Source organism: Melanostigma gelatinosum (genome assembly GCF_949748355.1).
Source record: "Melanostigma gelatinosum genome assembly, chromosome: 19".
Lineage (NCBI taxonomy): Eukaryota > Metazoa > Chordata > Actinopteri > Perciformes > Zoarcidae > Melanostigma > Melanostigma gelatinosum.
In genome coordinates, this window is record NC_136652.1 from 11,678,915 (window position 1) to 11,698,673 (window position 19,759).

The following is a 19,759-nucleotide window of genomic DNA, read 5'->3' on the forward strand; positions in this document are numbered from 1 at the left end:
ATGTCCCATCATCCCACCAAGACTAACAAACTCAAACTACAGAGCAGTGATTTGTGAAAGAAACTCGTGGGTAGTGAGACGGTTACACAAACGGTTATAAAAAATCAATTTTATTCAAATGTTCACAATACAAAAACTAATGGGAGAGCATCGTCACATAATTTTTTCCCGTTCTTAAGTCATTTTCCAATAGTGTGTGCTTTTACAGCTGCAGGGGTGTCTCCATCCAATACATATTCTGTGGGTCTCGTCAGTGGCCGCATGTCAAATCATAATTAGCTTTTTTGAAGCGGTCTACTTAACAAATCAATCAGGAATGTGATGAGGGGAAAATGAAGCGGATTAAATCTGAATCAATGAACTCTTCAATTGGAGTTGTGTCCAAAACACTAAATAAATAATCTTGTAAAAAAGATCACATCCTTGTTGTAGTTATGCAAACTCTAAAGTCTCATTAAAAAAAAAAAAAAACACACACCGCAGAGACCGATTGCGCGTAACAATCCTTCAGATGACTCTTCCCAAAAAGTGTGTTGACATGGATACAAATAAAATGATCGGACCAAGAGACCTCAACTGGCAACGCAACAATGGTCCTGGGCGACAGTCGGCAGTTTTGTTGAGAATTATTTCGTCATAGTCAAATAATTACGTACTGTATTTACACGAAAGCACACAGACACAGTCAGCACCTGCAAACAGAGCGGGGGGGAAATAAACCTGAACGACTGGTGCAGATGTGAGAATGAGCAGAATCTGCAGTTACGGTCGGTGCTAGTATGGACACGTCGCTTTTTGGGGGGGGGGGGGGGGGGGGTGACGATTTGCGCTACACTATTTTACACAATGTATGAAAAGAAAACTGTTGATCTTCATTCAGTGGTCTCCCTTATTTCGCCAGACCGATCTTCTTCGCTTCGGTTTCATAGATGAGCAACCTCCACATCTTCACTATGAAGACTTCAGCTTCTTCATCAAGAACCTGAAGAAGAGGACAAGAGGAAACACATGAAGAAGACAGGCGGGACCTTTGTTACAGCTCTTTCCCTCATTCAGTCATCTCTTCACTTTCTAATTACAGCATTAAAATGCCCAAAAATAAAAACAAGTAATACAACAGTAAATATCACGATAATGGATTTTTAATTTTGAAAGATTGATTTAAGACATTTAATGCTAATTAAAGGCCGCCTTTTTTTAGTATGAATGAATTCAATGCCAAAGATGTTTTTAAGGATCAGTGGGAACTGTGTGTGTGTGTGTGTGTGTGTGTGTGAGAGAGAGAGTGAGAGAGGCTTAATCATCCGTTACATTACTCACCATGGCAACATCATCCAGGATACTCTGTGGCATGCTGTGAGCCATCACCTGGGAAAGACAAAACATCAGGATCGTACCACGCTTCACTTCCTCTCAAAGTGTGAATAACGTCACCGGCACACAGACATCACATGATCAATACCTTGGAGCAGACGAAGTCCACCAACGTGGCCTCTTCCTCTCCGATGTACTCGATGATCTTCTTATTGATCCAGGGCCGAACACGTCGCTCCATTAACGTCTAAACGGGACAAGAGATGAAGGCGTTAACATCTCGTGAAAACACAAAGTTCAATGAAATACTCCATCTGTTGCTTCTCGCCTCACCGTGTCGACCATAGACCAGTCCAGCGGGTATAAGAACAGCTCGGGCTTTGCTGTGGGGATTTTCTCTATCAGGGTCTTGATGTGTTTACGTTTCTCCTCCGTGTCGTCCCCCTTTATGCTGGAGAGCCCGGCCCCGTCCACCCCGAGGCTCTTGTCCTCGTCGTAGTCCAGGGGCACCAGCTTCCGCTTGCGAGGCTGCTCGTCGGTCTCTTCGTCGTCGAACTTGTCGAAGACGCTGTCCACGGGCAACTTCTTCCTCTTGCCCACGCTGGGTTGACTGGGGCTTCCTGAGGCACCTGGAGAGCACGAGGAGCTTCATGAATACAGTTTACTGTGACTAACTAAATGTACCTTTCATGTGCAGCCACTTATGTGTGGAATGAGAACACACCGGTGGTGTGCGGTTGTGAAAATGATGGATAAGGATGTTTGCAAGCTGTGCATTCTGGTCCTTGTAGGCTACCATCAGTCCAAAGATATGTACTAATTCTCTGAATCGAGAGGATTTCTCCAGTTTCTGTTGTTGGACATTGTAACAAAATCTAGACAGAAGCTATTTTTCTTACAGTTAATTCATTTATAAACCCAATTGCTACGTGTGTTTTCTATTGCCTAACTTTAGCTCTCTCTGTGAGCGCTCCATGGCGGTCCATGTCACAGCGAGGACACTTCTGTTAGACTTACCCAGTTTGAGACTGAGGCCAATCTTTGGCCTGTTTTCCTCCTGCGGGAGGGCCTCGGGGGGGGAGTTCTCGTGGGGGATGATGATGCCGCAGGGCGACTCATCCCCGGGTGTGTTGGGGGACGCGTCGCCGCTGGCCGACGACACCGATGGCGCTGCTGTGATTGGCCGCATTGTGGGCTTCAAGCAGGGTTTTGTGTCTGGGTTGTCTTCATCGTTGTCATAATCGTCTTCTTCCCCCTCCTCGACCTCGTCGTCCGAGTGGGCGGGCCGTGGTCGAGGTTCTGGTCTTTCCGGTTCCTGTCTCCGGTCTCGGTGGTCTTTTGAACCCCTGTGGCGTTCCCGTTCCTCCTCGATCTCCGGCTCTTGGACGATAGGAGGTTGTCTCAGACGCTCCTCCTCTTCCTCCTTCATCTGGACCAATAAGAGGCAGATAGGCAGAAGATTAACACCCAATCGGTGTTTTAGAGAAAATAAGGTCAACATACAACGAAAGCTGGGCACCCCAGATGTGCAGAGAGACTCTGATGATAAAGTGACCTTCACAAAGACAACAGACAGCACGCGGACTCACTACAGATTAGCAGGCAAACACACACACACACACACACACATTATTAAGGACAAGCATACCCTGCGTAGCTCTGCGTCTGGGTTTGGATGTCCCTCGTCTAACAGCCTCTGTCTGATCTCCTCCAGCTCCTCCTTCTCCCGCTTCCTGTCACGCTCGTCTGCCTCCATCTCCTTCTCTCGGTCTCTGAGACGCTTCTGCAGCGCACTGCCCCTAGGGGTCACATCCGGAATAACAGTCTTCAGAACAACAGCCGTAGCTGCAGTATTGCATCTGCAACTACAAGTCAGTTTGCATGCTGCTCACCTGTAGTACTTGGGGTCATCTCTGTCATCATCGTAGTCTTCAAGAAACTCTTTCAACCGTTTGCCCTCTTTCACCTAAAGGAACACAGGACCGCACTATTTCTCAAGGAGAATACATATTTCTCCTCACAACTTCTATTTGAGCTTATTTATCTTGTCACCTGAAATCATATGAACACAAAAAACAAATGAAAGGGTCCATCTTGGCAACACAAAAACAGATATAGATATTTTTTAAATGCCATCTAGCAGACATCGACACTAATACCCCATAGAATCATGACAGCCACGAAAAAGTAGTCGTAACTTAATGTTGCAACTTTATTCTGAAATGGAATTAATCGTGATTAATGAAATTTGCGAGGTTTAAAAGGTAAACACAGGTAACATTCTGGCGTAAATTACATTCAAACAAAACTCGGACGCCTCTATGAACCTCCACTGCTCGTTCAACGTGCTCTCACCATTTCCCGTCTGCGCTCGTCTTCCCGCTCGGCCTCTTTGCCGTAATCCCGGGCCTTCTTCCTCTCCCGTAGCTCCCAGTTTTTTAGACGCTGTCATCACAACAGTATCAGGTGAGCCACGACCATGTTCAGTCACATGAAGCAAAAAGAGTAATTCACACTTTGTTCTTTTAATGTATTTGCCCCTGTGATAAAAGAGACCCTTAAAAAGGTGATGCCTAAATATTTCAGGGTTGTCTCATTTGGACATAACTGCATTTAATGTACATTTCAAATTATCTTGGGTATACATGGACATTTAGAAACTTAGGATCGAGGAGCAGTGATTTCTGACCCAGGTCAACCTTCCCTACCTCCTGATAGGCTGCTTCCTTGTCTCGGAGTTTCCTTTCCAGCTTCCTGCGTTCGTACGCTTCCTCTTCATCTTCTTGGTCTCGTTTCTTGTCTCTGTCTCGGTCTCGACTGACCTCCCTTCAGAAACAGAAAAAAGGTTAAGAACATATTGAACTCGAATCTTGAATCGGAACCAATACACATAAGTGTTGAGTTTAAGTTGGAGAAGAGACGGGAAGATGTCAATCAAGCATGGTCTCTGTACACTTTACCCACATGGTCCTGAGAAGAGGTTAAATCCATCAGTGTGAAAACACCCGTGTGACTAAGAGCAGCTGTGCAAAGTTTTTACTGAACCCACAAGTGCTAAGCGTCTGGCTTGCCGTAAAGTTGGTATTGTACAGATGTAATGAACAACGGTTGGTGACTATTTATTGTTTTCTGTTAATCAGCTGATCTTCCAGTCTTTTTCACCTGGATCGGCTGCGTTCGGGGCTCCTGTCCCGGATTCGGTCCGGCTCCCTGTCCCGGATTCGGTCCGGCTCCCTGTCCCGGATTCGGTCCGGCTCCCTGTCCCGGATTCGGTCCGGCTCCCTGTCGCGGCTTCGGTCCGGCTCCCTGTCGCGGCTTCGGTCCGGCTCCCTGTCGCGGCTTCGGTCCGGCTCCCTGTCCCGGCTTCGGTCCGGCTCTCTCTCCCAGTCTCTTTCTCTGGTCCTGCGGTCGCGATCTTTGTCTTTGTCTTTGTCTCTTTCCCGCTCCCTTTCCTTCTCTCGCTCCTTCTCCCTCTCGCGGTCCCGCCGCTCCCTCTCGCGCTCTCGCTCTTTTTCCCGATCCCTCCGGTCCCGCTCAAACTCCAGCCGCTCCTTCTCCCGCTTGTCCTTCTCTTCTTCTAGTTTCTGCAGAGCAAAACACATACAGGTTCACCCGATGCCACACAAGATCCGGTGAGTCTTTGCTCTCAATTTCCCTACTGTGCACAAATCAAGTGGTTTCCAGATTTTGAAAGGCTTCATACAGGAACATGCCCGATACTACAAATCAGTGCGAAGCATGTAAGAGAATCTGGACGGATCAAAGGCAGCGCACTGTGCTGGTTCAAACTACCGTTTATCAAGAATTTAACTGGAAACCACTTCAACGGTCAAAGCGATCAGTGGAACACGTTCATAACCAGAAAAAGCAGCAGCAGAAGACGATGCTTTTTCTCTCCGTAGGAGTCGTCCTCTCAGAACAAGGGAAACAAAAACAGAAGACAGGCGTCGGCCGTTCGGTGAACTAGTTGTTTGTGACTTACAGGTGTTGAACTATGGATTCGGCCGTTCGTTGCCCCTACAAGCCTTTTAAGTTAGGCCTGGGAGGAAAGCAGGTCACACGGTATACAAGGGGAAAACGTTATGGGATTCTGTCTTGCTCAAGCATCATCATCATCAGAACTAACAGCCTTTACTTCAAAAAAAGGGTCACATGGTAATCAAGAAATGAACAGCAGTTATTTCTGTACAGATAAATTAATATTGTAGAAGCGGTCTTACCCCTGCAGAAGTCTTCAGCAGCTCCTCACAACTCACTTCAAACAAACACAGACATACACGCATCCCAATTCTGCCTTTCTGGGCATTACACACAAGGCTTTGAGGGTAATTTGTGTATAAAAGTAAAAGAAATCGAACACAGAATGAGAGTATTTAATACAAAAGAAACAAAATGCAAAGCTTGGAGGATTTCCATTACTTTTCGGGCACTAATTCAACAGTTCTACAAAGTAAAGTAGGGACAGTGCAACGGTAAGCATGAACTCAAATTGCTTGACTGCATCACAGTCGTATACAGCCAGTCAGCTGGTCTTCTGCAAGAAACACAGACTCATCTAGAAGCCTCGGGTGTAATGCATCTCAAGAGAAGGAAATGTACGACACGAAAAAGAAGATGGGAGACCGTAGCAATCTATTCAGAACTTTATTAGCCACGGTCAAGTGTTATTACTTATGTGCCTCGACTCAAGCATGTGAGATGTTTTACTTACCTCCGTCGAGTGTTTACCAGGGCTGGCTTAATAAATGAAGTCGAGCAGACAGTGCAGATCTTATTCTTTGTTGTCTGTCGTGGTTTTAAAGCAGCTGTTTTTGCAGAATGTATTCTAATTCTTAAAAGCGATAAATTGGAAAAGGAAAAAAGAAAAACACATTTTTATGTTTTTGGTTTAATCTTCTAAACCTGGTTGCAGGAGTGGTTTTTTTGGGGGTAAAATGTCAGCTTATTTTCTTAGATAACAAAAACCATGGACTGTTTACAGTACATCCTGTAGAGTTATCAAATATGAACATGAACTCACTGATCTATCTTAAAAGAAGAAGGAAAAATAAGGCAGAGCGAGTCAGACGAAGTCACGCACACATTCAGAGAGCACATACCTCGTCAGTCTTCAGATCAGTGTGCTGCTGTGGAGAGGGCGCCCCCCCCACACGAGCACAATAAAAGCTACAGCCAAAGTCACTGCAGTGGTTATTGACACGAGTCCTTGTGCTTCAACATGAACACCATTAAGACAAACCATGATTTACAGAGGACTCGCACAGGTTCACCGACTCAAGCTTCCGGGGCACCGCCGGTGATGTGACAAAAAGGTGCGGGAGGAACTTTTTGTATCGTCAAATGTTTGGCTGAATACAGATCGTCGTGAGGCCTGACCGACACAAGTGCAGTTCAGTTGCCCCTATGCAAGTCCTCAAGAGGGGGGACGCCCAATATAAGTATATAGTAAATAAAGGCTGATACTTACATCCTATCCTCGCAACTTTTTCCAAAGCTCTGAGATTCATCTTGCTTTAGTCACCATATGATCACTATCATAATGGTGGGGTTTAATGAATAGATTAGCTTTTTAAGTAACTTTACATCGTCTCCATGCATTTTTGTGTGATGAATGAAGAATGGATCTAGAATAGTCACACCGGTAGTTTCACTACGCTGGTCACAGGTGTCAAATCTGCCTACTTGTGCTGTCTGAACATTTAACATGAAACATTTCATATAATATGGGGCACGTTAAGATGTTTGGTGGTGGAAATTTTAAGGAATGCCAATTTGTAGCGTAGTATGCATGTTACTGAGATCAAAAAAAAGCTTTGTAAATGTGTCGACTAAATGTGCAAGCTGTAGGAGTGAACTATGTGAGCAGCTGCTGTCCAAAACCTGTAATGTCAACTACAAGATCAAAGGAGCCACTTTACCTTGTGGGTGTCTCGAAATTTACTAATTTCTCTGGAGATCAGGTCTCTCTTGTCGTCCTCCATATCAATAGTGTTAATGTCGTCCTAAAGAAAAGATAAACATTAATACTTTTCAATTTTTAAGTTCCAAAACAAGAAGAGTGCAAGTCAGACAAACGTTGGTATACCTCTTCTTTTTTCTCCCGTTTCCTCTTCCGTCTCTGGGAGTCCTCGTCCTGAGAAGGCGCGTTGAGTTCTGCAGCATATTCCCTCATCAGTCCATCGATGGCACCTTTAATAATCTGATCCTTCTTTTTTGTCTCCTCGTCGAGAACCTCATCATCATCTCCATCTTCAGGCTTCTTATTCTGGAGGTACAATAAAAAATAAAAAATAAAACATCCCAGTTCAGTTTTAACCATTAATTGGAATCTCATAACAAGAACAGAATTATACCCCATTCGCAGTATTTTTCTTGGCCTTCCACTCGTCCAGCTGAGCTTTAGTCTTGGCATCCACCTTCACTAACAGGCTTTTTTCTCCAATCACCAGGTCATGAAGCAGCCGCAGTGCTCGCAACGTGGACTCTGGCTCCTTGTACTCACAAAACCCAAAGGCTGCAACAGACATTGAAATAGACATGACAACAAATTCATCTTTGGTCATGAATGGTTTGATGGGATGACGAATACAAAATATTGTTTAATTTCTGGTTGGATTGAGGTGAAAATTTACAGATCACCCAAATTAGCCATAGATTAAAGTATACCTTGATGTAATGAGACTTGTATGTATTGGGAATTACCTTGAAGCTTGCCAGAGGCTCCTTGGACTCTCTTCCAGCTCAGAACAATTCCACATTTCTAGAACATGAGCACAGCGGGAGGAAGAGTTCACAACTCAGGTATAATTAAAAAGAAAAAGCCACAGCACATGATCCAGTTTCAGCAGGTTGCCCACACACAATGACTTATTTTTTATTTGACATACATATTTCATAACTGTGTGACCTGAGTACATGACATATTTGTAAATCTATTCCCGTTTCTTACCGCGAGCAGCTGTCTGATCAGCATGTCTGAAGCTTTCTCCGAAATGTTCCCCACAAACACTGTGGTAGTGGGGCCGCTGTTCTCGTTGTTCTCTTTGACTCTCAGTATTTCCTTTCTGTGGATCGGAGGCTTACTGATCACTTGCACAGAAGGCATCATTACTGACGTGGGGGTCATGATGCCGACGTGAAGCGGGATCATTTGAGTTCCTACGACAGACAAAGTAAATGAACATCAACTTCAATCTCAGAGGCTGAAGGCTGCTAGTGTCCCTTCTAAAACTAGTACACTGCAATAGACAAAGCGGTAGGCTACATGTAGGGTGGCACACGTGGTTGCTTACCTGAGGGGAAGCCAGCAAACTGAGGGGGCATCCCAGGAGGAGGCAACAGCGCCCGGTTCATGTGAGGGGGGAAGGACATTCTGGGTGCGATTCGGACCAACCTGAAGGAACAGCGATGCCTATTAGATGTCTAACATCTAATAGGTACATATGTAACAATGTTACATATGTACACGATGTGTTAAAACTCACACTTGAATGAAGTCATCCAAACAATATAAAGCCGAGATTAAAAACACGGTTCAAACATAACACCCGTGTTTTCTTCTTTTCGTTGGAGAAACCACTGAGATGTGTCGGTAACATTAGATGAGCATACAAACGTCGATTTAGGACTTTTGATATCCAACTGTAGCGCTACTTGAAGAAAGCTTTTCTCAGTAGAGCAATTTAACGTTCGCTAACTTAATATCATTAAGCCCCAACGTTTGTTTATTATGACTTTGTTTAAGCGCAACATGTTTCGTTTTTACTAAATAACTCAACCCTTATTTAAAGTTACCAAAACAAACAACAGTTAAGCTGAAACTAGCATCAAGCACGTTACCGTACCCGGCACCACTAAGCTAAGCTAACATTAGGCAGAGCTGGTGTTACCTAACAAGTAAAACTCACTTTAGCGGGCTCAATATGTGTTCGGAATAAAATTGAACATGTACATATATACATACCCCAAATTAGGTGGCGTAGGAAGGGATAAAAACAGCTTTCACAAGGTTATTAATTATGAAAATCTATGTAACGTCCCGAATGTTGGATTAGCACGCTAGCTAGTCACGGGCCCTCAAAAACATTGACGCAAGCGCACTACGTACCAGACTACCAGCGCACTTGTTTTGTACATCGGGCCGTGGCAGCTGGACGGGGCTAGAAAATATTAGTATTACTACCTATAAAAATAAAAACACCACAATTAATGTGCATTATTAATTACAGTATTGTTATCGTTGATGTTGTCATTATTGTTAGTAAGAATAATGGTGATGATAATAATAATAACCACAATATCTTAATATTGTGCTATTAATAAAAACAATTATTAATTATTTTATTTGATTATAAAATAATACAATTGTATTACATTATTTTATTATTTCAAGCTTTCTGTTTCACTTTTCAACTTTCCATTTTTAGGATCAGATGAGGCATCAGGAGTTCCTAAATACCAAGTGTGTCATCTGAGTACAAGGATGCATATTACTTATTGCTTATTGATCATAGGCCTGAGGCCTTCATTGACATAGTTTACCTTTAAAATTAGAATTGCACCGGCCTTGCTCGACGCTTTATAATATATAAAATATTTTTAAATGAACGCAGGGATCATCACATCATCAGACCAGGTAGCGCTATAATGTATTTATGTGTATATTATCACTCTAAAGAACGTTAAAGCGGTTGGTTACTATGGTGTTTGTGTTGTCGGTATAGCTCGTGACAGCAGCTGGGCCGCGATGGGCTGCGTCTGACAAGCCGTGACGTCACTTTAGGCGGGTTTTTTTTTTTCGTGGAAAGTGCTAGAAGAAACGAAGCACACCCTCTTGGTTTAAAATATTCCTCCATCAGATTGAAAAGACCCTCACTCTTTGCAATGAAATAAACGATGTACTCGTGATTTTGATTGAACATGTGTATTAGGTTGGTGCAGGTATTTTTTGCCTTGATAGTATGTGGCGACAGCGATAAAGACTAGTCGTCACTAAAATGTTGGTCAATACAGTATCCATCTAACGTTTGTTCTGTCATTTTGGCATAAACCGCCACAAGGTGGCAGTAATGTTGCGCTAGGCACAGGAACTGACTTTCTTCGTTATATTGCAGTATTTTCAATGATACAAGGTGTACCTTACATTACATTGTGTTTCAAGATTATACAATTTTCAGATGAAATCAATAATATCCACTCGCTCTGTATACATTCATGTAAATAGCTCCTTTGAATTATCATAATCAAACAGTCGGTCTTGTCTGTCTTCTACCCATAGAGTAGTTCCAGTGGTAGATGGTGCACCGCGGAGGGATACGGCCGCACACTGAAACGATTGAGTATAAAGATTCCGGTCTGTTAAAAGGAAGTTCCTTTCCATTTCCCTGCGTCAGAGAGCAGAAGGGACTACATATTGGTGGCATTTATTCAAGATAAGTCAACGGAATAAAGAAGGTATGGACACGAGTAACTTGCTTACACATGGGACACATTGTGCTCTTTTTAATGCGTGTTTTTGCTAACCCATTACTCAACTAAGTTAGGCTGCTTGTAAACCACGATGCGAGCTCCTGAGTCACGACGGTAACCTTAGCTTGATAACTGTCTCGTGGGCTAACGTTACAGCTAACAAATGAACGTTGACTGCTGTCCGGTCACATATTTCGTAATGTTTTATCGTAACTATGTAGACATTTCATGTACTGCTTGACGATTTGAGATGCCCATTATATAAATGCGTCTCTGCGCCGCACTGTTAGGCCGGGTTTAGGTTGCACTAATGCAGGTGTGGTGAAGATGACATCGCGGATTATTTAGCTAATTTAGAGAACCGTAAGAACATAAATCCGATACTGGACCAGATCATAGAACCGGCTCACTTCACAGCCGAATATCGTCACCAACATTTTACCTAAAGTATTACGGTAATTTCTCTGGTTTGAGATCGGTTTCAAACGTTTATCTGTTGATGGCCAGTTGCCTAATTAATATAAAACTGATATGGGCTTTTAACATATGGCCTTAGATTTATGTTGTAACTTTAAAATGGCTAAAATTAGTCATTGTTGTGTATTTTTTACGGCTGACTAGATAAGGTCCCTTTATCGTAACCTCACGTTTATTGTCGTCCCCACGTGGCTTTTAACGTTAAACTTCGTGACTTTTTTTATTAGAAGTGAACGTACGGCGCCGCATTTCCTAATGTTATCCTTATTTTTGACTGTAGCCGCCCCACAGCACGTGTTTGCGGAGTCCATTGTCTGTCACTCGACGCCATATTGGTTAATGGCCGCTTCCACCGATTTGTAGCAACACTATGGCAGTGGTCCAATTTTCCCCAAACCGGCATGTTGACATGATCTAATCATGATTAGTATTCCTCCAATGAAGCCAAAATAGTTGTCACTTTGACGCAGATTGAATCTCACAATTAAACATGGCCATTTTAGTGCTTTTTTGAAGGTCTGTGGTTGGCTTCTGCTGAGTTGTTGTGTTTTGATCATCCCTTTTTTCCAAATTGCAATTTGTACCATTTAAACCAATGATGATTTGCTAAACATTACTCTATTTCCTTTTGTGCAGATGCCTGAAGAAATGCACCAAGAGGAGGAGGCTGAGACCTTTGCCTTCCAGGCAGAGATCGCTCAGCTGATGTCCCTGATCATAAACACCTTCTACTCCAACAAAGAGATCTTCCTTAGGGAGTTGATCTCCAATGCCTCTGATGTAAGTCTGCCGGAGCGTGGCATTGTTTTTACATATTGATTTGTTTTTAACTTTCAGATGCCTGTGTTTTGACAGGGTATTTCATTATTAATGTAGAGGTATTGATTTTTTTTACTGTGATAATGCTTGAAAATTATATCTAAAGTATTGCTGTATTTTTGTCAATGTGTTTTTTCAGGCTTTGGATAAAATCCGCTATGAAAGCTTGACTGATCCAACCAAGATGGACAGTGGCAAGGATCTGAAAATTGAAATCATCCCCAACAAAGAAGAGCGCACCCTGACCCTCACCGACACTGGAATCGGCATGACCAAAGCCGACCTGATTAACAACCTGGGTACCATCGCCAAGTCTGGCACCAAGGCCTTCATGGAGGCCCTTCAGGTACGACTAGGAACATGATTTAGATGGCTGCATGTGGAAACTCTATCAAATATCACATGACAAGAATACTCTGATGTAACCGTATATTTGGTCGGTGTTAAATAGCAACAATTTTGTTCCCTCTAGGCTGGAGCTGACATCTCCATGATTGGTCAGTTTGGTGTGGGTTTCTACTCTGCCTACCTGACTGCCGAGAGGGTGGTTGTCATCACCAAACACAATGATGATGAGCAGTACATCTGGGAGTCCTCTGCTGGAGGTTCTTTCACCGTCAAGGTCGACACCGGTACGTGTCCTTCTACAGTTGCAACATTTGACTATTTGCACCAACTAATTCTGACTATGCCGTTTGCAAAGGGTTATGACATGCATGTAATGTACCCGACACCTTGTTTGCGTCATTCAGCTGATAGTTGGACCCTATGCAAACTTATTTTATTGAAGATGTTCAATATCTTGGAATAGTTTGATTTTATTTGCCGTTGCGGAGTTTCTTAGGTTGACGTTCGGCATTAAGTAATGGCAGAAGGTCTATTTGCAGTGTGACTGCACAGTACCACTTGGATATCTACTAGCTCCTGTTCTCATAGCTGTACTATCCTATTCACAGGCGCGTCCATTGGTCGTGGAACAAGGATCACCCTGCACTTGAAGGATGACCAGACGGAGTACATTGAGGAAAAGAGGATCAAGGAAATTGTCAAGAAGCACTCGCAGTTCATCGGCTACCCCATCACCCTGTTTGTAAGTACTGCTTTTTGACATTTTGGTTTTAGCTCGTTAAAACGGTTTGTATCAGTTAAGTTGAGCTTTCGTAATTCGCAGGTTGAGAAAGAGCGCGAAAAGGAGATCAGTGACGACGAGGCAGAGGAGGAAAAGCCAGAGAAGGAGGAGAAAGAGGAGGGCGAGGACAAGCCAAAGATCGAGGATGTAGGATCCGACGATGAGGAAGACACAAAGGACAAAGACAAGAAGAAGAAGAAGAAGATCAAGGAGAAGTACATCGACGAGGAGGAGCTGAACAAGACAAAGCCCATCTGGACCAGGAACCCCGACGACATCACAAACGAAGAGTATGGAGAGTTCTACAAGAGTCTGACCAACGACTGGGAGGATCACCTGGCTGTGAAGGTAAACTTTGCAATAAATAAAACTGCTGTTGAATGGTTCATATGCTGAAATAAAGTCAAACTAATCAGTTATTTTCTTCTTTGCAGCACTTCTCAGTGGAGGGCCAGCTGGAGTTCCGTGCCCTGCTCTTTATTCCCCGCCGTGCACCTTTTGACCTCTTTGAGAACAAGAAAAAGAAGAATAACATCAAGCTGTACGTCAGGAGAGTTTTTATCATGGACAACTGTGAAGAGCTCATCCCAGAGTACCTGAGTAAGTTCTGTTCTACGTCGCTGCATGATTATACATGTACCCCAATAAAGCAGTTTTGCTAAGATGGACACAAAGATTGACTGTTAAGATGGTTTCAATAAGCCATGTGTTGTGTTGATCTCCAGACTTTGTTCGCGGTGTGGTCGACTCAGAGGACCTCCCCCTGAACATCTCCAGAGAAATGCTGCAGCAGAGCAAGATCCTAAAGGTCATTCGCAAGAACATCGTCAAGAAGTGTCTGGAGCTGTTTGCTGAGCTGGCTGAAGACCGGGAGAACTACAAGAAGTTATATGAAGGCTTCTCCAAGAACATCAAGGTATTGTAAATACACACGTTAAATGAAAGTTGCTCTTTCATAATGCACTCCTTATGTCTTCGTGCAGCTCTATGGACTCATATAAGGGTTAACTTTTATTCTTTAATCTTAACTGTACCCTCCAGCTTTCTGAGGCAGTCTAGTCAGAGCTTGTTATTGGCTTTACTTTATACAGGTTCAGTCTAGTACATCTCATGCAGTTGGTCTAGTGTGCAAGGCTCTTGTGTATACTATACTTGGTACTCTGCTTATGTGCACTAGACTAGTCACTTAGCGCTGTAGATAAATTACTTGATTAGTACCTCGTATCCTGATTGGAGTTTGTATTTGCAAGACAATGCAACAGCAGTGTGACCAATTAATCTTGTGTTTTGATATCGGATACTGTGTGGGATTGTTTTTGTATGAGCATGTAATCATATTTGTTAAATCTGTAGCTGGGCATCCATGAAGACTCTCAAAACCGCAAGAAGCTGTCTGAAATGCTGCGTTACCACAGTTCCCAGTCTGGAGACGAGACCACCTCCCTCACAGAGTACCTGACCCGCATGAAGGAGAACCAGAAGGCCATCTACTACATCACTGGTGCGTTGGGCTCTGAAAAAGCAGGTTTCTTTTTCTGATGCCATTTAACTTGTTTAGAAGCTTTGTGGCACACGGAAACATAAGTGAGCCTTTCGTTTAACTTATTTACTTTATTTATAAGCCAATGTTAAATCTGTGAGGATAACGCTGACACGTACTTTACTTCTTCAGGTGAGAGCAAGGATCAGGTGGCCAACTCCGCCTTCGTTGAGCGCGTCCGCAAGCGTGGCTTTGAGGTTCTGTACATGACGGAGCCAATCGACGAGTACTGTGTCCAGCAGTTGAAGGAGTTTGATGGCAAGAGCCTGGTGTCTGTTACTAAGGAGGGTCTTGAGCTGCCAGAGGATGAGGAGGAGAAGAAGAAGATGGAGGAGGATAAGGCTAAGTTTGAGAACCTCTGCAAGCTCATGAAGGAGATCCTTGACAAGAAAGTGGAGAAGGTCAGTAATCCCAATGAGTTGATATTCATTTTGACCTAAATTTCCCTTCATGCGGTAGGATTGAGGTCGTTATGAACTCCAGTTGACACTGTTTTGTTTGGAAACAGGTGCCCTAACTGGGACTAGCTTTTATTCTGGTGAGTTTTATAAATCTGCAAGGAGGCCCCTCAAGTCTTTTGTGTGTCCCGAATGAGTTTTTCACTTACAAATGTGTTTTTGACCAGTGACTTCTCCATGATTGTGGAGATGTAAAGTCACCCTTTTTTAGTGCAACTCTGTGTGATCTAACAGATGCCTGTTTAATTATTTGCCCTTTGGTTTAACGGACGTGAAACTACAATGTGTTTGTATACAAATGTTGACGTTTAAGATGTGGAATTGGCCATGCTGGTGTGTTGAGCATTTATTTCTAACATGACTGCTCTGCATGCGTTTATTAACTCATTTTAGATTGGATCAGCTATGCATGTGTTGAGTCCTAATGTCCTCTGCGTGGCTCTCTTATCAGGTAACCGTGTCAAACAGACTGGTGTCTTCACCCTGCTGTATTGTGACCAGCACTTACGGCTGGACAGCCAACATGGAGAGGATCATGAAGGCCCAGGCACTCAGGGATAACTCCACCATGGGCTACATGATGGCCAAGAAACACCTGGAGATAAACCCGGACCACCCCATCGTGGAGACTCTCAGGCAGAAGGCAGATGCCGACAAGAACGACAAGGCTGTGAAGGACCTCGTCATCCTGCTGTTCGAAACCGCCCTGCTGTCCTCAGGGTTCTCCCTGGACGACCCACAGACTCACTCCAACCGCATCTACAGAATGATCAAACTCGGACTGGGTAAGGAGACGCAACCGGTCACCGTTGGTAGTTTTGTGACGCGCTCGTTACTTTACTTGTATTGATCTCTAACAAATACCGATTCTTGTACCTGTAGGTATCGATGACGATGATGTCATTCCAGAGGAGGTAACCGCTGCGTCCATCCCAGATAAGATTCCTCCCCTAGAAGGAGACGGTGAAGATGATGATGCTTCACGCATGGAAGAAGTTGATTAAACCAACACTCCCCCACCCAAGATTTCTAACACTTTAGCCTCACTTTTCAATTGTTCATCCTCTAAAAACGGCAGTAACTGCAAAAAAAAATAGTCATTCATGTTGTGTGGTGGACCAGTGTTGCTCTCTCGTCCAGAGCAGTACTCTGCAAGACCTTTAAGAAAAGCAGTTTTGGTTTTTGCTGTTTAAGTTCATGGTGACAACACATGTTTTAACAAGTACCCTGTTGCACTGAGTTTTAAATGTTGAGGCGGTGAGTGGCAACATGGGAATGGTACATTCCATGATCGGTTCTGGTGGAGGGTTTGGGAGGTTCTGCTTATGTGCAACTCTGCACGCTGCATGGAGAGACGACTGTATGATTCCTTTGCCCGAGTCCAGGCTTGTCTGTATTCAAAGTCTTGTTTTGCAAAAAAATTAAAGCTGTAATACCTTATGTTTTTGTCTCGTTTAAATTTATACCGTCTATGACAAATTATTTCTTCTCTTGCACCATTTTAAATCTACAACCTTGTAGGTTTTTCCTTTTTAATAACATTTGGAAAGTCAATGTTCTGAGTTGACACTAGTTTAGGCTGTTCCTCCAGGTGACTACAAGGTGGCAGTAATGCTCCATAATTACAAGTAGTATAGAATTTACAGTTTTGGGGTAAGTCTTAATTTCAACTAGATTATATAAACACTAGAAAAGTTATGTATTGGCCAGCTACAGACTAGGGTTTTAGTAAATACTCTGTACAGCTGGTATGCGATGCAAAGTGTAGTCGACAAACTAACGACAAACTAACTACGGTTTAAAATTATCAAATGCAACACGTCCATGGTCACACCTGAAAGTCTTCGGTTTATGTGACAATATGCCTCAAAGGACTAAAATATATTCTTAGCTGGGTGGGAAAAGCTCCTCAAAATACCCTTAATTGATCATTTAAGTCTGGTGCCAACCAGTAGGTCCTGCGGTGGTTAAGTGAAGTCTGACATGACCATAGTCTCTAACCCTGACCTAACGTCTGTAAATCTTCTTTAAAACCTCTTACCCAAAGGTTAACCATGCTTTAAACTGCATTGTGTCCCCATTGGCTTGATGGGCAGCTTGAACTGAAATAAGGTTAAATTATGTTTGACATCAGAAATTTGGTGTCATGTAAACATGTTGTAGAATGTCGCACACAAACATTTTTGTATGTGTTTCTATGGCGACAGATAGTTATCAGATGTCCGTTCATTCAAAAATCTGTTTCAACCACAATGCAAAACAATGACATGATGCCAGCAACATGTGGGTAAAGCAATGAGCAATATGTCACGCATTGTAAAATACTGCCATGCGTGAGTTTCCTGAAAGTGTGAGGCATCACTTGAACTCTGGGGGAAATGTGAAATTAGTAGTTTTCCTGGAAGTCGTGTTTCACACAAGTTTGAGGGGGCGGCAGCAGCATCCTTTCTGCTCATCAGTAGAAACGGTGACGTGTGGGTGTGTGTCCCTCCTGAGCACACAGCTCACACTCGCTCTAGTCAAAGTGATAGTGGGAACTTCAGCCGTGTCATTCAGAAACATGCTGAAAACGTTTTTGGTTTTTCTTTGTAACGCCTTCTTAACTTGACCGCCTCCTTAATTTGCTGCATCTGCAAATCATTTGCATAATGTTAGAGGATTTGACAAATGATGTGTGAGTACTCACCACATAATGACCCTCAGTCGAGTGCAGATCTCCGCCAGGTGTGTTTGCAATGACTACTGCTGTATCGTGTGATTAACTGAATACAAACCACACTTAAAAACACACCTTCATTCAAACTCAAAAGCAAGCAGCGACGTAAGACATTTCATAGAATCTTTCCAAAACAACATTTAAATCACCAAGCTGTCTGCCCGCGTAGCAGCGGCACTTAGTGGCGGCGATGTACTCAGCAGTGTGTGCACCAGTAGCTCAGTTAGCTGTAAAAATGAATGTTTTATTATTGTGTGCGTGTGTTAACATTGTATCTCCAGATACGTCTCACTACTATTCTACATAGACTTTCTAAGTTCATTCTTGACCTTAAAAAACAAAGTTGACAAGAAATGTACTGAAAAATGGCCAGAAAAAGATGTCTTTTAAGAATGATACTTGTATAATATTTGTAGTTATGTAGCAATGTTGATGCTGATGTCTGGTGACTTGAAAGAGCTGCTCCGGGTCTGTAGTGAGCTCTCCATCTGGTTCAGCCGGTGGAAACATCCTGGTTGAGTTCATCACGAGTCAGTGCAGGTTTCCCTCATGAATGTGAAAGGTGAATTTGGTCGGACCTGCTTTTGTTTCAACAAAGGACTTCCTGTGGAAACATTTGACTCCTGTGTGTAAAGCTGTTCTCAACCCACAAATGCTGAGTGCGTTAGTTAAGGGGGAGGTTCCTGGTGGTTCAGGTGTGTCACATTTGCTTGCAGTGTCACAGTTCTTATGACCTTTGTATTCTGTCATCTCTTCTCTCTGTATTGTCTTGTTCTGTGAAATGCCAAGAAAGCTGCTTTAAATGTGTCAGCTGGAAGACTGCATATTGTTCAGTCACACAGACATGTCTCTATGTCTATAATCTCAGTGTGTTACTGCCACCGGGATAATAACTGAGGTTGCGGGTTTTTATACCACTGAAGATCTGCAGATACCATGAGATAAGATGAAGCGTGGTATTGCAATGTGTACTGCAAGCGCACCAGGCCTGTGTGCATACGAGGCGGAAATAAGTTTCCATGACATTTACAATGCAAGGTATCAGGAACAAAAAAACATAATTACTACTCATGATCTGAAACAACTTTGTTGCGCACATGAGGCATAGTGTTACTTCTCATATTTAACAGCACTGTAAAGGAACAGGATTAACACCCACATGAAGTAGGAGGGAAGCAAGATGAAGAGAATTAAAAAACATTTTGTAATGAAGTATAACATGCAGCAACCCACGGAAACGACAACCTTTATGACTAGATGTAACGGAGTCTGTGTTCCACATGTAGAGTAAAGGAGTGAGCTGTGGTGGCTTAAAGGTTAGACGGGCAGCCTTGTGGTCCCAACGCTGCTTCTTTAGATCCCCAAAACCAATTTAAAAGGAGAAGATCATGATTTGGGTCAGTCACACATACTTGTGCCAAGTTTGGTCAACCTGCCAATGTTGGTTTTGCGCATTTGTGGCCAGGCCTTAATGCAGGTACTTGCCTCCAGTTAACTTCCATCGCATGCGAGCAAAGGGGACGAATAAAACATTCACATCATCGAAAGTTTGACCGGCGAAGTCCCAGCCTCGACCATAGCGGTGTGTGTGGTTGACCCCACTTGGCTGCATTTGTGCATGTGTGACTGTGCCCTGAAGCTACCATTAGCAGCCGGCTAACTTAGCTTAGCACAAAGACTTAACACAGGGGGGAATCAACTGGCCAGGTAGTCTGGCACATAACCCCCAGAAACCCCGAGTGGAATTGGTGAACTTTGGACTGAACAAGGCTTACTGTTTCCCCTGTCTCCAGTCTTTGTGCTAAGCTACGTTAGCTAGTAGTAGGCTCATATTTAGT

At 43.4% G+C, this 19,759-nt stretch overlaps 2 protein-coding genes across 3 annotated transcripts; one reads left to right on the forward strand and one right to left on the reverse strand.

The window, feature by feature from the left end:
• Positions 1 to 92: 92 nt before the first annotated feature.
• rbm25b (RNA binding motif protein 25b) lies at positions 93 to 9,390 on the reverse strand. 2 transcript variants are annotated; one of them, XM_079290569.1, is made up of 17 exons: positions 9,278 to 9,390; positions 8,607 to 8,743; positions 8,264 to 8,472; positions 8,017 to 8,074; positions 7,668 to 7,828; positions 7,400 to 7,579; positions 7,233 to 7,316; positions 4,477 to 4,898; positions 4,023 to 4,140; positions 3,670 to 3,759; positions 3,207 to 3,280; positions 2,963 to 3,113; positions 2,332 to 2,743; positions 1,648 to 1,943; positions 1,463 to 1,561; positions 1,321 to 1,368; positions 93 to 982 (listed from the first exon to the last, which is right to left on the reverse strand). In XM_079290569.1, exons 2-17 carry the CDS (start codon positions 8,683 to 8,685, stop codon positions 890 to 892), a joined length of 2,574 nt encoding a protein of 857 aa, XP_079146695.1. In that variant the 5' UTR covers positions 8,686 to 8,743; positions 9,278 to 9,390; the 3' UTR covers positions 93 to 889. The 2 variants fall into 2 exon arrangements, with proteins under 2 accessions (XP_079146695.1, XP_079146694.1); XM_079290568.1 differs by having other exon boundaries at positions 8,607 to 8,707; positions 9,278 to 9,389.
• Positions 9,391 to 10,646: 1,256 nt separating this feature from the next.
• hsp90ab1 (heat shock protein 90, alpha (cytosolic), class B member 1) lies at positions 10,647 to 16,645 on the forward strand. The gene is made up of 12 exons (XM_079290894.1): positions 10,647 to 10,767; positions 11,896 to 12,039; positions 12,218 to 12,424; positions 12,551 to 12,710; positions 13,035 to 13,168; positions 13,250 to 13,555; positions 13,642 to 13,807; positions 13,933 to 14,123; positions 14,561 to 14,708; positions 14,880 to 15,148; positions 15,657 to 15,990; positions 16,088 to 16,645. The coding sequence occupies exons 2-12, from the start codon at positions 11,896 to 11,898 to the stop codon at positions 16,207 to 16,209; spliced, it is 2,181 nt and encodes a 726-aa protein (XP_079147020.1). The 5' UTR covers positions 10,647 to 10,767; the 3' UTR covers positions 16,210 to 16,645.
• Positions 16,646 to 19,759: the final 3,114 nt, after the last annotated feature.

What these genes read in the sequence shown, in the direction of transcription:
- rbm25b (XM_079290569.1), bottom strand. Translation starts at nt 8,685, where the DNA reads ATGTCCTTCCCCCCTCACATGAACCGGGCGCTGTTGCCTCCTCCTGGG. An exon ending in GTTTGCTGGCTTCCCCTCAG is followed by an intron (nt 8,473 to 8,606) that starts GTAAGCAACCAC and finishes TGTCTGTCGTAG; the next exon opens with GAACTCAAATGATCCCGCTT. An exon ending in AATTTCGAGACACCCACAAG is followed by an intron (nt 4,899 to 7,232) that starts GTAAAGTGGCTC and finishes TTTGCTCTGCAG; the next exon opens with AAACTAGAAGAAGAGAAGGA.
- hsp90ab1 (XM_079290894.1), top strand. Translation starts at nt 11,896, where the DNA reads ATGCCTGAAGAAATGCACCAAGAGGAGGAGGCTGAGACCTTTGCCTTC. An exon ending in GCTACCCCATCACCCTGTTT is followed by an intron (nt 13,169 to 13,249) that starts GTAAGTACTGCT and finishes CGTAATTCGCAG; the next exon opens with GTTGAGAAAGAGCGCGAAAA. An exon ending in GCTCATCCCAGAGTACCTGA is followed by an intron (nt 13,808 to 13,932) that starts GTAAGTTCTGTT and finishes GTTGATCTCCAG; the next exon opens with ACTTTGTTCGCGGTGTGGTC.